Raw genomic sequence first — 19,909 nt, forward strand, 5'->3', positions numbered from 1 at the left:
TCCTGTGGATATCCTATGGACCCTGATGTAGAAAATATGAGATATGGTAAGAACTTACACTTGTTTTCTCTATTTCTATGAAGTCCATAGGGTTCTACAGGACTCCTGCCCTGTCGCACCTGTACTGCAGATGGATTTTAATCTGGTTACCGGTTTTTCCATCTCCTAGTGAGAATGTGATTCTTGTGTGTTCCAGATGTTTCTTCTCTCTCTTTCCTCTCCTCCTCCGACCTGGGGCTTGTTACGTAACTGATGTGCCTTGGCTCGGGGGCGGGGTATAGGAGGGGAACCATTGCATACTGGAAGGCTTGAAAACTTAACTCTGTGGTGCCCGTGCCTGACATCATCACCTATACCCCAAGGTATCCTGTGGAACCCTATGGACTTCATAGAAATAGAGATAACAAGGGTAAGTTCTTACCATATCTCATATTATATATATATATATATATATATGTATATATATATATATATATATATATAGTAGCAAAAAATGAGCTGCACTCAGCAGACTTGATCATGCAGTGAAGTAAAAGTCCTTTATTCCCAAGGCGTTTCGGGGTTATTCCCCCGTCTTCAGGGACAGACAGTGTAAACCGCATATATATACCATAAAACACTTAACAATGATGATTAGTCATTGTACTCACCTGGATGACTAATCATCATTGTTAAGTGTTTTATGGTATATATATATGCATTTGTCTGTGTATGTGGTTTATACTGTCTGTCCCTGAAGACGGGGGAATAACCCCGAAACGCCTTGGGAATAAAGGACTTTACTTCACTGCATGATCAAGTCTGCTGAGTGGCGCTCATTTTTTGCTACAATGTATTGGGTGTTATCATCCTGAGAGGACAATGCAGCAATATCAGATTTATTACTTGCTTTCTCTGTATATATATATATATATATATATATATATATTTATAATAAACATTTTCTTCTTCGAGGATGAAAATTCTAAACTGTTTTGTCTCTTACGTTAAAAAATTGGACTTCCTGACATGGACGAAACTACCATAGGTGCAGGGAGTGCAGCTTCTATGGGGCCCAGAGCTGAGGGGGGCCCATCTGATGCAGTGCCACTTAAGAAATTTTTACTACTTGCACCACTGGCCATTCACGATGGTGTCTTAATAGTTAATTACACATCAGTAACCCAATATGTCTAATAACATGGGTAGTTAAAGATCCTATAATATTTAAGATTATTTTTGGGGGAGAATTGGAACCATCACTTTATGTCATATAGTATATGTTAACCAAAAATGTTCAGGTCTTTGATTGGTATGTAGTTTGCGGCCGCCGGCACTGGAATCCTGACAAGGGACTTAAGATAGGCATCGAAATACAGATGCCTATCTCAATCCCAATGCCAGAATTCAGGAGGACGCGTGTGCCTGAACTAAGGTAAGCCGGGGCATCTTTAGTGTTAACGGCAGGGGGAGGGTTATATTTAGGTAAGTTAGCAAGGTTAGCATCAGGTTTCTGGGGGGAGGATAGGGTAAGGCACCATATGGGGGGTTAGGGTTAGGCACTAAGGGGGGAGGGTTAGGTTTAGGCACAAAGGGGGGAAAGTTACTTTTAGGCACTACCATGGAGGGTTAGGGTGTGGAGGGTTAGGCTACAAGAAAGGAGGGTTAGTCGGGATACCAACCATTGGCATGCCGCTGTCGGTAGTGTAATAGGAGGCATACCGACAGCCAGCATTAAATACAAATTCCCTTTGTTTAGTGAGTAAATGGTGAATCACTTTTATTAATGTATCAGGATAGGTAAAGCTAAATTAAATTGTGGCATACATTTATTAGCCACTGTAGTCCCCATCCATTGATAGATATAACCACAATAGTAATTTACAGTATATTGTTGAATGATAATGTATGTGAGATTCTAAATAGTGATCATGATATGAGGTAGGAATCATCCACCATCATGCAGTGCTAATGGAATGCAGGGGCATATCCTGTCAGGGCAAGCAGTGTAGGTGCCCTGGGCACCACGGCCCATGGTAGTCCAGCAGGGCAGATGCCAGCTTGTGCAGTGTATTCAGCAGTGGCAGCGGTGGCTGGAAGTACGTGACCACCGCTGGGTGTCTTTTTTTTCTCAGTGTCACACAATGCACGCCGCCCAGCCAATGGCAGTTAGAAGGGGATGGGATGTGGTTGATGCCTTACAGCTACAGCAGCAGAATGGGAGGCCATGTCATGGGTGGGCAAGGACCGGAGGGAGGGCTGGCGGCTGCATCATAGAAAGATACAGCAGCAGCCTGTGGGTTAATGGCTGCCAACTGCCACCTGTAGTTGTAGTGTGTGGTGCTGACAGGCAGGTGGGCATCGGCATCACAAGGGCATATAACTCAGCATCTGATGTCACCCATGGCCGCTGAGTGTGGTGCCTGTGTCAGGTCAGGTGTGAGTGCGACTCCGGGGAGACAGACAGTGCTGTTTGGAAAATGAGAACTGGGGTCTGATTTTAATTGGGAGTAATGTAATATTTTAATCAGGTGGACACTATTTTGCTCAAATTGTAGAAAGTTATTAGTCATCCACTGCTGTCACCCTCTCCCTGTCACCCAGTGCTGTCACCCATTGCTGTCATGAGGATATGCCCACTCCTGGGCTGGCCACTCCCCCTTTCTATAATATTGTGCATCATCAGCGCGCACAGTGAAGCCCTGCCTGCACCTTAGCGCCCTGCTCCGGTCTGCCGGGAACATTAATTTCTATCATGCGTTTATAGAATTTTCTTCTGGGGGAGGGCGCCATTTTTCAATTTGCTCTGGGCGCCAAAAACCCTGTTACACTCCTGATAGAAAGGCACTGGTAAGTGAGTTACAAGATTAGCAGCTGGTTAAGTTAAACCCAATATGTAAGTATCATATCCATGTAACACAGGGGAGCTGAGGGGAAGTGCAATCTATGTAGCACAGGGACAACTAAGAGGACAGGAAGGTTTACAACACAAGGGAAGCTGAGGGGGACAGCTAGGTGTATAATACATGAAGCTGAGGGAACAGTACTGAATGTGACAAAGGAAAGCTGAGGTAAAAGTAATAAATGTGACACAGGAGAGCTGAGGTAACAGCAGTGAATGTGACACAGGGGAAGCAGAGGGAATGTCAATGTATGTGACACAGGGTGAGCTGAGGGGTAGGGTTAGCAATCATTTGGGGTTCCACCAGACTTTCCATAAATCAACAGTACTGTCAGGAGTCAGAGGCTTTTTAATCCCTGATGGGTGGTGTCTGTGAAATCCAGCATTAAGGTTATGAGGCACTGATGTACAGATAATTGCAGATGGGGCTCTGAGAACTATAAATGGGAATTATGGGGCTCTGTTGCATATATGAAGTAATCAGCTTTGTCAAAACACACTTAAGGATTGTTAAAGATTAGACAAACTTAATTTTGCATATTTCTCTCTTTTGCTTTACTTGTAACTTGTGTAGTCAATAAGTAAGAGCTATGACCTGAAAATAGAATGTAAGAACATTGCTTTACATTTTTTTTTTACTTAATTACTATTTGAGCCTTGGAACAAACTACAGCCTGACTAAAATGTATTTGAATTTGCCAGTGTGTAGCTACATCCCTTTCAAGTATTACAGCTGTTTCTGTGTAAACTCCTTGTTAGGAGTTAAGGTGCCTACACACTTGGCAATGTGCTCATGATCTGATATTGTGTCCGATTTCCCTTTGAACTCTCCCCAGCAGCTCCCCAGCAGTCGTGGGCAGGATTTGGTGTTAAAAATGGTCCAATGTGACAAACGATCTATCGTGTCTCCTAACTATTCCAGTGCATCGTGACTGAGATTGTCAGATCTGCCCTACAGCACGGCAGATCTGAAGATGCGATGTACGACCTGCAGGGATCATGAGTGGACACTCACGATTTGGGCATATTTTACACGATTTGTCGTCACGATGCATAGGAATTGGGCAAATAGTGTAAAATATCACTAAGTGTGTAATGGTTCCTAGATAAAGAGGTTTGGGTGAAATGTGAAGGTGTTTATTCTCCAGAGAGACGTTCTGCAGAAATATTTTAGCCCATTGTGGAAAGCTGATCATTCCTGTTGAAACAACACTTCATGTTGCTGAAAACAAAGCGTATTTACTGTTCCTTCTGTTAAGACTGGAGAGAATATAAGTTTCCTGGGTTTTTTTTTTCATTTTGTGTTACTGCTGATGTTAATCAGAAAATAATCTAAAATTCCAGCAAGCCTTCAGATTCTCAAAGCCCTACTTTTACTAATTACAATGAAGGAAATTTGATCATGCTTTTTTTTCTTTATTTTTTTTTAGCAATCGATTGTGTATGGCTTGGTAAAATCTATAGCAGTGGAAAGAGAATCCAATACCCCTGCCCTTCTGGCCAAAGTCATTCTGGTTCAAATCTCTCCCAATGTTTCTACTATGGCTTTGGTCCAACGCCTGCTTGTGGAGGTAATTTCAGATTAAATTATTTTGAATTATCTGAGAAAATGTCAAGGAAAATTTGCATTTAATTATTAAACTGATTATAATATTAACCCTCCCCTTTAGAATGTAAGCTCTTATGAGCAGGGCCTCTACTCTTTTGTGCTTCTCCTTACTTTCATCTACTTCTTACCCCCCACCAGGGCACCTAACACTTGGTTGCTTACGCTCTGTTGCATATCTAGGTTTTATGCTCACTAAGGTAGCAATGTATATTATACATGTCCTTGTCCTATATTGTACTGTAAATCACTTGTCAAATTATTTGTTTATGTACTATGTAAGGCGCTGTGGAGCACTTGTGGATCCATATAAATAAAGGATAATAATAATAATAATAATAATAGTAATAATAATAATAATGATAATAATAATAATAATCCATGAATTTCTCCATATTAAAATAGTTTTCTGGGGACAGTATTCTATGATATTTACACGCTAGTAATGGTCTCAATCTATTAGATAGGCCAGAGGCAGGCAACAGATGGCACTACAGTTGCTGAGGAACTATACATCCCAGCATGACCTGCCAAAGTTTTAGCATGCCTTAACAGTGGCATGGCATGGAATGGCATTCTATGACGTATATGTTATCAGCAGTTGGAGTGCAACATGTTGCCTATGCCACATATGTGCTGGTGGAGATTTTGTTCTAAAATTAGCATTAACTAAACTAAAAACTGCGCACATAAAATGATGAACTTCAGCACCTGGACATATATTGCGATGTGAATGCCTTTGCATTATCATTAGCATGATTTGCACCAGCCGTATAGCAGGTTCCAAACAGATGCCTCCTACCAGGTATATGTGCACATTATTGGTGGTCTGCATTATCCACATATGCTTGAAAACACACTTACTGAAGTTTCCTACATGAGAATTCATGTACCCACCCCTGATCAACATATCTGCTTGTAATTTGTCCATATTGTGTTCCATTTTCCAATTGCACAATTGAATGTGTTCACTTACTGGGCAAATGCACAGTGCACAACTCATAATATGCCACTCTAATTGATCTAAATGTGTAGAGAGATTTTAGGGGACATGTATTAAGCCTTGTAGAGAGATCAAGGGAAAAGTTGCCCAAGGCAACAAAACAGCTTCTAAAGGTGTCTCATGACTAGAACGACTGTACGATTACAACATCATAATCGTTCATCATACTGTGCAGTGGATAATGTGCCCACACTGTATGATATGTCAATCAGTGCAGACACCCTCCCTCATCCCCGGACATGCACAACCTGTCGATATCGGCAGGTTGGCCTGCATGTTCAGGCGATGACGAATGCTGACAACGACCAGCGGGACTGTGCATCATTGGTCGTTACCAGCATATTCACTGCGCGTTTAATGAACTATAACAATGTCATAATTGTTCAACTGTTCATTTTTATCGTGTAGTGGATATGTGCCTTGACTGTCATTTCATAGACTGTGCAAGATAAATGACAGTTAGAAGTTGATTTGTTGATCTCTCCCCAAAGGTTGATTCATCTCTACCTGGAATTTCGGAGGGTCTGTGCAAACTCAAATCTATGTTGCAGCTTAAAAATAAACCTGTCCAGTATTAATGGTTGGATTAGTGCTATCCTATGTGGCACAAACCTAATCCTAGATATTTTATTTGTAGAAGTGTAGAAACATTGTGGGTTGACCAAATATGCAAAAAGGCTTTAAAAATATAATGGTCATTTTAAAACAAAATGCTTTTTAACATAGTGAATCAAAACATTAGAACAGGAACATAAATACAATACAATAAGTTTGTGTCAATGATGCATGCAAATAAAAACATAAAAGTTTAACAAACTGTGCTAAATCCAATGCTTCCTAGTGTGTAAGGAAGAGATTGAAACATTTGAGTAACTGCAAAGCTAGCAGCATCATTTTTGCTAGTAATGAGAATGCAACTCCACACTTGTTCTCATTCAGACAGCATAAGGACATTTGTTATTGCATAGCCATATGCCTCAATATGATATGGTTTAAAGACTTTTTTGTTTTTATCTGCATGCATCTATGACACAAACTTATTTTAATGTATTTATGTTCATGTGCTAATGTCTGTATTCACTATTCAAATGGGATGAAGTCATAATCCCAAGAGTCTGGATGCCGTTGCTTAGAATGCCAGAGCCGACATCCCAACGGTAAGTACTGGGCTTAGGGGGAGGGTTAGGTTTAGGGTTAGGCACTAATGGGGAGGGTTAGGTTTAGGGTGCGGGGGGGAGGTTAGGTTTAGCCAATAGGGGGGTAGAAGGGTTAGATTTAGGCACCAGGGAAGGAGGGGTAGGGATAGGGAGAGGGGGAGGGTTAAGATAGCTGTCAGTATGCTAACCCTGTTGGGATGCCGGCATTGGTATTCTGACCGCTGGATCCCAAGCACCGGCATCCCGTACCCAACCCATTCATACAAGCATTTTGTTTTAAAGTTAACAACACCTTTTGCAAATGTGGTCAAACCACAATGTTTCTACACCTCTACAAATAAAATATTGATTTTAAAATCTCAGTTTAACAATTTCAATAAATCTATACCCAATTAGGTTTGCACCACGTAGGATAACACTCACCCAACTTTAAATACAAAGAAAGGAGAAAGGACCTTTCCATTATCCTAGGAAGCACTCTACATAATTTGTGTCCAGCATTTATGGGCTACATGCAAAAGCAGCCAGTATTTACCCAGTGTGAAAAAAAAAATATTTGCACCCCTTACATTTTTTTATATGGTTTGTCTCAGTATGCTGCACATTTCTGGAAACATTAACCCACCAGGGTCTGTCAAAGGCTGAGGCAGGAAAAAAAAGATACAATTACCTAGTAAAAACCACTGCTAAAACCCAGATAAACCGATAAATCTGTGCAGACTACATTTTTGAGGAAAAAAAATGCTGTGGGTTCCTCTTCCATGGTGCCAACCAGTCATTGCCTGGTCAGTGCATAGTGGAATACCTAGGAAAGTGGTGTCTGCAAAATAAAGCTGGATCCTTCATCCCCTAGGGATATTCCCCACAGTCTTGGGCTTTGAATTTGGTGCTAGTTCATTTTGTTTAAAATTACAAATAGTAGTTTATTTATTTTTGCAGTACAGGTACTATCTAGAGATAAATAAAGATGGCGCTCAGGAGTGCAAATGGATTAGACCATATTAAACATTTTTATACAAAATTAGTTTATTTTAAAGTGTCACACTCTGCACTCTGCACAAATTGTGTGACTTACCTTGCAAGTCAGGATTTCTGACTGACCTTGTTTGGGAACCATGCAGTGACATCACCATCATGCACTATGTAAGCTGATAGCATTCTTCCAGTGAGAGTGCTCCTGCCTCAGCTGGCCTCAGCTGACCTCAGCAGCCTATCAGGGACTTGCAGCAGAGTCATATCCCCTGTGAGAACTCCCACTGGTGCATGAGCAAAGTGTTGCTTCCTAGAGTTCAGTTCTAACCTGTGGCTCCTTTGTGCTGAAAACCACCACTGCTATCAGGTTCATTTACCAGACTCGAGCATTCCTGTGATATTCCATTACCTGTTCCTGACCTGGTTTGATAGGGAGTGGGTAATGGACACAACAGCCCTGCAGGCAAAGTATGGAGAGTCTTGTTCCTAGCACAGACCTCGCAAGCTGCCACAAACTCATGAACATTTCGTGACATGGACTACCACCAAACAGAATGTGATAAAAGTTCAAGAGTCTTGGCAACACCTGGATGACCCCCAGCCTTGGAAGATTGGAAATTCTAATGGACTGCTTTGCGAGACCTCTCCGGAACAAAAACTAAGCCATGATGCAATTCCGGAGGAGCTTCAGCTTGACACTGTCTGAGAGAAGTTGCCAAGGTTCTTGTCATTGCGAAGTGAATACAAGTAGAGGGAATGATTGTCCTTCTGTCCATCAGTAGGACAATGTTCAGTGACAAAACTACGCGAAAGGGCATCTGCCTTCACGATCATAGATCCAGGCCGAAAAGATATATTAAAATTAAACTGGGTGAAGAACAGAGCCCATCGTGCTTGTCTGGCATTCATCCTCTTGGCAAACTCAATATACGCAAGATTTTTATGGTCAGACAAGACAGAGACCACATGGTTAGCCCCTTCTAACCAGTGGCGCCAATCCTCGAATGCCCACTTGATGGCCAGAAGTTCCCAGTTGCCAACATCGTAATTCCTCTCCACAGACTGGAATTTCCACAAGAAAAAGGCACATGGATTTAACTTATTATCCCATAAATCCTTTTGGGAGAGAATGGTTCCTACTCCAACCTCAGAAGCATCTACTTCTATAATAAAAGGAAGGTCAAGATTGGGATGATGGAGGACAGGAGCACTCAAAAAGGCCATTTTCAGCTGGTTGAACACCTGACCAGCTTTGGGAGGCCAATTACAGACATCCGACCCTTTCTAAGTCAAGTCCACAATGGGAGAGACAATGGTAGAGAAAGACTTAATAAAGCGGCAATAATAGATAAAGAACCCAAGAAATCACTGTATGGCCTTTAGGGATGTGGGTTGTTCCCAATCCAAGACAGCCTTCACCTTATTTGAATCCATGGAGAACCCTCGAGAGGAAATGATGTATCCTAAAAAATAAATCTCCTCCACCTCGAACTAGCAGTTCTCTAGTTTGGCATACAGACAATCATCCAAGAGTCTTCGCAGTATCATTCTCATATGTTGTTGGTGTTCCATGGACTTGGAAAAGATGAGGATGTCATCCAAATAAACAACAGCGAAGATTCCCAGGAAATCCCTCAAGATCTCATTAATAAAATCCTGGAAGATGGCTGGGGCATTGGACAGCCCAAATGGCATGACTAGGTACTCAAAGTGTCCCGAGTGTGTGTTAATAGCTGTCTTCCATTCATCTTCATGGATGCGGATGAGGTTGTAGGCTCCACGTAAATCAATGTTAGAGAAGATTGATGCCTCCCATAACTGGTCAAATAGGACAGATACCGAAGGCAAAGGGTAGGCATTCTTCACCATGATTTTGTTTAGTCCACGAAAGTCTATGCAGAGCTGGAGGGATCCATCCTTCTTTTGGTCAAAGAAGAAACCGGCACTTACTGGGGACTTGGATGGTCATATGGATCCCTTCTCCAAAGCATCCTGTATATATTCTTGCATTGCCTTATTCTCGGGAACAGACAAGGCATATAGCCTACCCTTGGGGAGTCTGGCATTTGGTAATAGGTCAATGGCACAGTTGAAGGAGCGATGAGGTGGTAGAATATCAGCTTTTTTTAAAAAAAAACCTCCACCAGGTCATGATATGAAGCAGGAATCGTGGGAGTTTCTGTAGATACGTCTGTGGCCAGATGAACAGGACGAGACAGACAATGAATGAAGCAAGAGTAATCCCATTGGAGAATCTCCCCAGTCTGCCACTGGATAACTGGATTGTGTTTCTTCAACCAGGGTAGACCCAGAACCACGGGAGCCATTGGACACTTAAGGAGAAGAAAGGACAGTGCTTTCTGATGAAGCACACCAATGGTCAACTGAATGGGTCGTGTCTGGAAGGAGATAGGAACAGAAGAAAGATTCCTGCTGTCAAGACCTACAAGTCCCTAGGTCTCAAAGAATTCCTGGTCCATAAAATTTTCTGCGGCTCCACTATCAATGAAGGCGGAGACTGAAACTTGACCATACGAAGACTGGAGCAAGGTGGGAAAAAGCAGTGAATTTCTAGGAGAGATTGATGCAAGGCCTAGATGTAACTCCACCACCACCTAGACCTTGCCTTTTCCCAATTTGACAGGACAATGTTGGGCCAAATGTCCCTTACCTCCGCAATACATGCATAGTCCCAGTGTGTGCCTTTTTCATTTTTCCTCTGCAGGAAGACAGAAAGCTCCCAACTGCATAGGTTCCTCACAACTTGTGACAGCATATTCTTTTCCAGCCTACGCTACCAGAGGTGTCAGCCAATGCATATAGAAAGACTCATAAGATTATCCAGAGTGCTAGAGGAGGAATGTTGCTCCAGGACATCTTTAAACTGTTCTGACAGACCCATTCAAAACTGGCTTCTCAGAGCAGGGTCACTCCACCCGGAGTCCATGGTCCATTTCCGGAACTCCGTGCAGTAGCCCTCCACAGCCCAGTTCTCCTGTTTCAGAGAGCGAAGACTAGCCTTTGCCAAAGCCACCTTATCTGCATGAGCAGGTGGAATGCAGACCTAGCCACCTGGATGGATCAAATGGCAGCATACAAACACAGAAAAATTGGCTCTGGAACTCATCTGATCAAGAGGAAACCGGAACAACCAGAAGCACATGAAACTATCACCCACATGGAGTGAAGGGCTGGCTGGAATTTAACAGAAACAGGGCCCAACCAGAGAAAGCCTCCCTTAATGACAGACTAGTGTGCTCCTGTCTAGGCTGTGTACAGACAGGAGAATCAATTAGTGTGCACCTAATACTGCACACAGACAGGCAGTAATTTATGCAGTGCCTCAGTAGCAACTAGGCTGGAAACTGGAAACAATATGAACTGCTTAACTGCAGATCCTAACAGTGTCATACTGTGCCAGGTGACATATTCTTTCATAGTGGAACAGAGGTAAATGATTATTAATTGATTGATCAATTAATTTATATATTAAGAAAATTTTATTTGAGATGGGTCTTGTTGTAAAGCACCAGAGAAAATGCCATAAAAGAATTTAGTTTATCTTGCCATGTTCATATTAATGAATAATACTAAAGTACATATGTTCCATAATTCTTAAAAAATATAAATTTATTGTGAGGCACCACATTATATTTTGTTAAAAATGTATTGCAAATTAGTAATGTATTTGAGCAATAACAATAACATTGTTCATCTATGCAAAAAAGACCATCACCAATGCCCCCCTCCCATACAACCCATACTAAAAAGAAAAGTGGTGAACCCACACACCCTTATGTTCTATATTAAAAATGACTTGCACCATTTAACAAACCAAGCACATCAGCGACAGCAACTGCCACTTTTTTAGCTAAAGTGCTTGGATTCTTTGTTGCCCCACAAAACAAGGTACCAATTGGCTTAAGGCGGCTAACAGTGTTGTTAATCATCAGTGTTATCATCATGATCACACAATTTTGGCTCATTCACACTGGAATCCACTTTTATAGAAGTATCTTCTATGTTGCATTTTACGACAAAGGTCTTCCTCAAATAATTTGTAGTTCAAATGTGTTTCTCCACATTTCAGGAAATAAACTCTTACACAGATCACTCACAAGGTTCCCTAGGATCTGCTATACACTAGCTTTTGTGTACTTCGGAGCCCATTCAGACCCGGTCGCTAAGCTGCGCTCTCATGCAGCTAATAGGGGCCGGGTTTGCAAATGCCGTGATTGCACTGTCTGGTGTAAGGACACCCTCTATGCCTTAGAGAGCAATGGCATTGTGAATGCATGGCTGTATAAAGATGCCCACCTTACTCTCTTAGCACATGTCATCTCCAGGAAGTGTATGATTAATCAAGACCATCGAGTGACATCGGAGCTACACGCAGCGCTTGAGGTAGACCCTACTCCACCACAAGCACTGCAATCACTTCAGGCTGAAATACAACCAAGTGACGTGTCCAATGACACTTCTTTACTAATTATGCACACCCATTAAACTCAGTTTTTTTTAACATATATCACATATATAACATTGATTTATGTGTATATATATATATATATATATATAAATAAATAAATATATATATATATTTATATATATATATTTATTTCTCTGAAAAATATCAGCTTCCCTTTTATTTGCTCTTTATTTCTTCTATTTTACATTAGTAAGTTATTTCTGATCCGTGAAGAGATCAAATAAAAGTTATGTATTAAACAAATAAGAGTGTCCACAACTGAGAATCTTCTTTTTCTACTTTCCTGCATAATTCTAATTATATGTAAGCTAGTAATTCTTGGCTTATACTGCAGCCAGACAGATCTATGTAGTATGATATCACAGAAGAGAAAAGGAAAGCATCTAATAGAGTGCACTCTGAACCAACAAATATAAATACTTATACTTTTATTATTATCTGTTTAAAATAATACGGTAACAAAATATTGGTGAAATATTAAAATATAGAAGTGTAAAGATCAAGAAACAGTGTATTAAAATGATTATTAAACTATGACAGCTGCTGTCTCAATTTTATGGTCTTGTTCACCTCCTATCTGTGATAGAAGCACTGGAGAAGTGCTGAATGGCTTCTATGTGTGTCCCAGATTCCTGTCCTATGTATATTAAGACCCCCAGGAAAAGTCTGTTTGTAAAAATAGACTAGAAATGTCAGCTTTGGAGAAAAGCTGGAAAGGATCCTGGGTGTGTGGATGTGAGGAGAGGGAGGGCTCCATCCTCAGACCACTCCAGGTCTTGGGCCTTTCAGCCTGGTAACAGGCTCATTAGGGCTTGCAGCTGGAAATGGCTAATATAAACAGGGTTTGTTTGTGACTGAGTGTCTCACATCTGGGTAAGTAGGCATGCTGGCTAGCATGTCCAGAGACACTGTATGATTACCCTGTAAGTAATGTGCATGTGCTGTTATTGATGATGAGGGCAGCAGGCCCTACCATTCTGGTAGTGAGGTACCCACTGTTTAGTTAGTGCCCAGACGGGCTAGGGTTTGTTTATGTTTTATTGTAATAACCACAAACACACAAACCTTAGCGCTGACCGGCCAGAGACTCACATATCAATGCAGCAGTAAATAAAGAGGTGATAGCCAACCTCACTAAATGCAATAAAGTAGAAATTGATACTGCACTCTAATATTACTGCAGGGACAAAGGAACAACACAAACCATGTGATCTACCAATAAAGCATCTAATTACCTAAAACAAACAAAAATGAAAACTGCCATGCATACACAAATGATGTGAAAGGACACAACTTTGGACTCCACTAATACATGATACATATAAATAAGTAAATCAAAAACATAATATAGAATACACAGGGAGAGGAAACAGATGAAGGAGTTGCCCAGGCTCCAATAATAAGTCCCCAATAACACCTGTGAAAAAGCAATACCAATTGAATGACTGGAGAGCCTAATTGCAGGGCTCTAACAATCAATATGTAACTGGAAATCCAAAAGTGGCACTGAAAAGTCAAGTATTTAATAGGCAGCTCTCCCTATTAATGAATGGACTTCTATAATGTGAGCCCATCACAGTGAATGTTCCAACAAAAATGTATCAAAGTCATGAATAATATAATCAGCTTTAATGTGAAGTTGATAGTAAAGTTGATACCATATATTTGAATGGAGGTGCTGATTCTGTTTAGTTTGTTGCACAACACCAGCAGTAATAATGTAGGTAAAATATAGCAAAGTCGATAGTATACCTGTAGATGAGGCAACACAGTCTCTAGTAGTGAGACTAATGAACCTTGTACGGCTGAATGTGGGGAGCTAGCAGCTGACAACCAGCAATAATGTAACGGGGCAATGTTCCTCTCTGGTCGGTGTTATTCTCCGTCTGAGGACCACGTATACCAGAGACGCTGACCAACAGATAGGCTGGTGTCTCTTTTCTTTTGGAGCGGGCAGTGGAAGCTGTTAGCAGAGACGCTGGCTGACGGTGAAAGGATGTAGCCTCCCGTCTGTTGGAGCCAGCAGTGGAAACTGACAGCGGAGCCGCCGGCTGGTAGTGAGGGATAATACCTTCCGTCTCTTCTCTTGGAATGAGCAGTAGAAGCTGTTAACAGAGACATTGAATAAAATAAGCAACATAGCACGTATATGATAGGAGGTGAACAGGACCATAAAATTGAGACAGCAGCTGTCATAGTTTAATAATCATTTTAATACACTGTTTCCTGATCTTTACACTTCCATATTTTAATATTTTCACCAATATTTTGTTACCGTATTATTTTAAACAGATAATAATAAAAGTATAAGTTTTAATATTTGTTGGTACAGAGTGCACTCTATTAGATTCTTTCCTTTTCTCTTATTTGATATCATTTGGTCATAGACTTAAAGCATTAGAGTAGCACCATATATCCATATCTACACTATTGTGACAACTAAGTCCAAGAGTATGCAATTTATGATATAAGGATAGGGAACCCATTATTATTGGATAATTACAGTTACAAGTTCTTTGAACACTGGTGTAGGTATGCTTTTGATATAAATAGATCTATGTAGTATGTAGTTGAAGGCTATTAGAGGACACTGAGGTCCTGATTCACTATGGATCGCAATTCTGCTTTTACGCACGCAACACAGTTGCTATTATCAGTGGTGCGATGTACTTGTTTGCATTTGCATTGCGATCGCAGCCTGACATAAGGACGCCCACTTCTCCATAAACACATCTGTATACTAGGGCAAAATAGCAAAACAATTGGTAACATCAGACCCTGGGGGGCATAATGTGTTAGAGGCATTACTGTGTGGCATAATGTTATAAGGTGCATTACTGTGTGGCATAATGTGTAAGGGACAGGGCTATAGAGAGCTGGCATAGGGGAAGGGGGTGTGACCAAATCACAGGATATGTGGAAACACCCCCTTAAAAAGTCATTTAAGCACTGTGAACCCCTCTGCCCAGTGCAAATTCAGAAGCGTGTGTGTTCAATGTGATTACTCCCCCACACAGGCAGATGAGTCTTCCACTGCAGCCCAGAACACAGCAACATGTAGAAAAAAAGAATGTGCAGCACTAATAATAATAATAATAATAACACAATTTATTAATGCTAAAAAACTGTAGCACAATGAATATACGATAGTAACATGAATGATGTAAACATTGGACAACAATGTGTCATTAAATGGTAGTCAATAGTGACATAAAAAATAACCACAAAAATACTTAAATATCATGCATGATAATTAACCCTGTAGGCACTAATTTGCTGCAGCAATGATGGAAGGTGGACACTGATGGAAAAATAATCCAAAAAAGAGTGGGGTATAGTTGTAAATCCAATATTAGGGAAATGATTTTACCAGCTTGTATCAAGATGGATGAGGATCCTGAGTTAGCGATGGCATCACACCGGCGAATTTCCAACTCAAGGATGAACCTCTGAAGAGTCAATGCTGGAACCACAAAATAAATCCTAAATCCAGTTCAGTATTCCAGTGGAAGTCCTTATGTGTGTCCAAATGGTAAGTGCCATACACCAGGGAAAGCCACCAATGCATTTCGCTACCTGTGGGTAGCTTTTTCAAGGTGTATACATGGCTGTCACACAGCCCCTTTTATACCACATTTCATTAAACCCAATGAACATCAGGTGAGTTCAATGTTAAAACATTAAATAAATACAAAAACAACTCAATTAAAATACCAACAACAGGAGGCAGACATAGGGTTAAACCAATCAAGACACATAAAAGAAAAAGATTAAAAATGATCTAACTTACTGCGTATGTGTGGATCTTATTAATAACAAAAGGAACCCACCGCAGGTGTATTCGATATTAATGGTTTATTATAGGTCAGCATTGGTCACGTGACCGAATTGTATTTCTTGTGGAGTGCAGCAACGTCACGTGCTGTGTTCCAAACCTCTGGCTGAGTCCTTTGGCCTGTTTACTTCTTCTGTTGGCCACGCCTATTGGAACGCAGCGTGCTCAAGCGCTGCGTTCCAACCAGATCTAATGATACATATTCCTTGTTCCCTGAATGGCACGTTATAAACATATGTAGTGGATGGAGTAATTCCGGACACGGTATCCATATGAACCCATAGAGCGATTATTAAATAGCACATCCGAGCGTAAGATATGCCCTTAATTACCAAAATTATCATTAGTATTAATACATAAATATATGGGATAGACAACAAAAATGTAATCAATACAAAAAGGAATTACATAACACTGTCTATTGAAAGATGGACAATAAATATAATGGCAATAAATAAACATATAAATCACTATAACATAAATAAAAGTCCCTCTATAAGGGATAAAAAATCAAAACTGGACTATATAAAAAATGGAATCGAAAAATATAAAATGAAAAATAAAAATGAAAATGGAAATAACTATGAAATAAATAAATAATTAATGAAAAGATTAATAAAAAGATTGTGTATGAATATAAAATTATGCATATAAACTAATAATTTAAACACCATTCATCATAGAGAAATATACACAATAGTACTAGATAGAACTGATGAGCTGCTGCAAATCTGATGGAATACATCTTAAAAAAAACCCTTATATTATATTCAATAGGAACCAAAACACATAGATTAATAACAAAAATAAACACAGGGGGGGGTGATTAGTGATGAGAAGTAAATGTATAGAGAAACAACTAACCAAGAAGATAACTCCAAGATCTTATTTTATAGCATACATTTAATTATAAGGCTTCATTTAATCCACTAGGGAATAAGGATTGGAATGTCCAATAAATCTCCTGTTGAAAGAGTTTTCTAAATCTATCACCCACTCGTATAGTTGGGGATATAAATTCTAAGCCAAAAATTGTTAAAGAGCTTGGATCGTTATCATGTTTTTCCATAAAATGTTTAGGAATACTATGGTTATGTTTTCTATTTAGGATGTTTCTACGATGTTCCATATATCGCACCTTAAGGGGTCTGGTTGTTCGACCCACATATTTCAAATGACAACCACATTGGAGGAGATATATCACCCAACTAGTATTACAATTTATAAGGCTGGTGATTCTTTTCTCATCTCCTGTCATAGTAACTACAGATAAAGTTCTGTTAATCACATATTTACAGGTAGTACATGTAGAAACCCCGCATCTGAAAAAACCATTGGTTCTTGAGGGTAACCAAGTGGTACTACATTTGTCAAAAACCTTATCATCAGAATCAGATTCCATAAAATTTGGGGCAAGAATGGTTTTTAAAGAACGATTCTTCCTGAATATAAATTCAGGATGGGTGGGAAGATGTTGATTAAGAATGGGATCTACTTTTAATATATGGTAATTGAATTTAATAATTTGTTTAATTGAGTTTGACTGATTGTTGTATTTACTGCTAAAAGCCATCTCTTTTGTCTTTATATTACTATTGGACCTAATCTCTTTTTTTGATTGTAATAAAGAATCTTTATCAATCTCCAATACTTCCTTAAATGCCCTATTTATGATATGTTTAGGATAACCTCTACCTAGGAAAGATTCTAACATCCTTGTGGACTGTTCTCGAAATCCTTCTTCTGTCGAGCAATTTCTCCTAATCCTAAGAAGTTGTCCTTTGGGTATGTTGGTCTTCCATGGCATGTAGTGGGCGCTATGGAAATGTAAGTTAGCATCTGTCCCAACCTCTTTGATATAATTAGAGGTGATTATTTTATCACATAGGATCTCTAGGGTCACATCCAGAAAGTTTATCTTACTCTTATTATAGTTATGAGTGAAAATCAAATTAAAAGTGTTAGTGTTGAGAGAACGCACAAAATCAAAAGCAGTGGACGAATCCCCATCCCAAATCATAAGTAGATCATCTATGTAATGGCCATAGAGAACCAGGTGGTCGCCGATCCCGCCCCCCTACATGAGCTGATCTTCAACCTGGCCCACGTAGAGGTTGGCGCAGCTTGGCGCAAACCTGGTTCCCATGGTCTGAAGATAAAAAGTGTTGGAAAAAAGAAAATAATTGTGAGTGAGAATGAAGTGTTTGGAAGCCATTAGAAATTGTCTGTGTCTGTCAGTGAGATCACCATCTCTATTGAGAATGTCATGTACGGTATTACCTTAACACCCTATTGATGGGGAATGTTGGTATATAGGCTTTGTACATCCATAGTAAGGAAAGCATAAGAAGATTTCCATTTAACAGTTTGTGTTAGTTGTAAAAAATGAGTCGTATCACGAATGTGTGATCTTAGTTGAGAGGCACGTGGCTGTAAATAAGAATCTACATAAGCTGAAAGGGAAGAAGTGAGAGATTTAACACCTGAAATTATAGGACGTCCAGGGAGTGAAGTGAGGGACTTGTGGATCTTGGGTAAGTGGTAGTAGATTGGAACAGTGGGAAAAGAAGGCAAAAGAAAATGATATTCCTCTCTGGATATGACCCCATCATTCAATGCTTGTATAAGGATGGTCTCAAGTTCAACCAGAAAGGAAGTGGTTGGATCTTTAGTGAGGACCATATAAAATTGAACATCCTCGATCTGTCTAAGTGCCTCCCTGATATAATCGGCCTTATTTTGTAAAACTAAGCCTCCACCCTTATCTGCTGCTTTGATAATAATACTAGTATTATTAATCAAATTCTTAAGAGCCCCCTTTTCACCTATGTTTAGATTTCCATGTTTTCCGGTATTAGTGGACTGAGATGAGCACAAATTCCTGAATCCATCTAAGGTGGTTTTATAAAAATTTTCAATACTGTTACTCTTAAAACTTATAGGAAAAAAAATCAGATTTCATTTTGCAGTTGCTCTTATCAACATTGAAGATTTTTTGTATATTAGGGGTGCTATTGTCAGAATCACCTTCCTGTTGTAATTCTTCTAATATATTCAGTATTGGATCATCATCTACGTCCAAAAGTACAGAAAAAGAGGAATCTCCATTGGCTGTCAGGGCTTTTTTTGCAAAAAATCTTTTTCTACAAAGAGTTTGAATGAAGCAATTTAAATCGACATAAAGATCGAATATATTGGGAGGGGCTGAAGGAGCAAACTTAAGGCCTTTACCAAGGAGGGACAGTTCATCTTTAGACAATACTTTCTAAGACAAATTAAAAATAGTTTTCTTAGTATTATTTTGATGTTTATACCTTAATTTCTTAAGTTTCTCCTTTTTCCCAGCTCTTCTCCCTCTATAATTGGATCTCTGTTTCTTTTGGTTGTGGGGATGAATCGTTTGATTGTCCAAACCAATTCCCGATGGTGTGGGGGTGATCTCCCTAAAAAAACCTCTGGTTTATCTTCCTTAGTTTCCATAAACCGGGTGTGTTTAAGCTTTGGATGTGCACCAAGGGCCCTATTCTCCTTGGATGGAGAGGGTGAGAGATAAGGATCTGTTTTCTTATAACCACTACTGTAGCCCCTCTCTCGGTAATTTGTCGATCAGAGAGGACTGTCTGTCTCGCCAATTGTCGCCCATATTCCGATCTTTTGTGGAATGATATTGGGAAAATTTAGATGGTTTAGGGAATTTTTTCTTTCCTTTTTCTTTATATGACATTACTTGTCCCTTTGTATAATCATTTAAATCTCTTTGGAATTTTTTACATTCTATGTGTTTTGGTTCCTATTGTATATAATATAAGGGTTTTTTTTAAGATATATTCCATCAGATTGGCAGTAGCTCATCAGTTCTATCTAGTACTATTGTGTATATTTCTCTATGATGAATGGTGTTTAAATTATTAGTTCATATGCATAATTTTATATTCATACACAATCTTTTTATTAATCTTTTCATAA

The 19,909-nt window shown here is 39.7% G+C and overlaps 1 protein-coding gene across 4 annotated transcripts in view; it reads left to right on the plus strand.

Moving 5' to 3' along the window:
* Nucleotides 1-19,909, plus strand: part of CFH (complement factor H) — a 695,946-nt gene that overhangs the window by 222,953 nt on the left and 453,084 nt on the right. For all 4 annotated transcript variants that reach the window (XM_088478854.1, XM_088478855.1, XM_088478856.1 and 1 more), the window contains one exon: nt 4,312-4,452. In XM_088478854.1, coding sequence (XP_088334980.1) covers nt 4,312-4,452 — 141 coding nt within the window. The remainder of the gene's footprint in view (nt 1-4,311; nt 4,453-19,909) is intronic.

Source organism: Taudactylus pleione, unplaced genomic scaffold, assembly GCF_031769625.1.
Source record: "Taudactylus pleione unplaced genomic scaffold, aTauple2 ptg000223l, whole genome shotgun sequence".
NCBI lineage: Eukaryota > Metazoa > Chordata > Amphibia > Anura > Myobatrachidae > Taudactylus > Taudactylus pleione.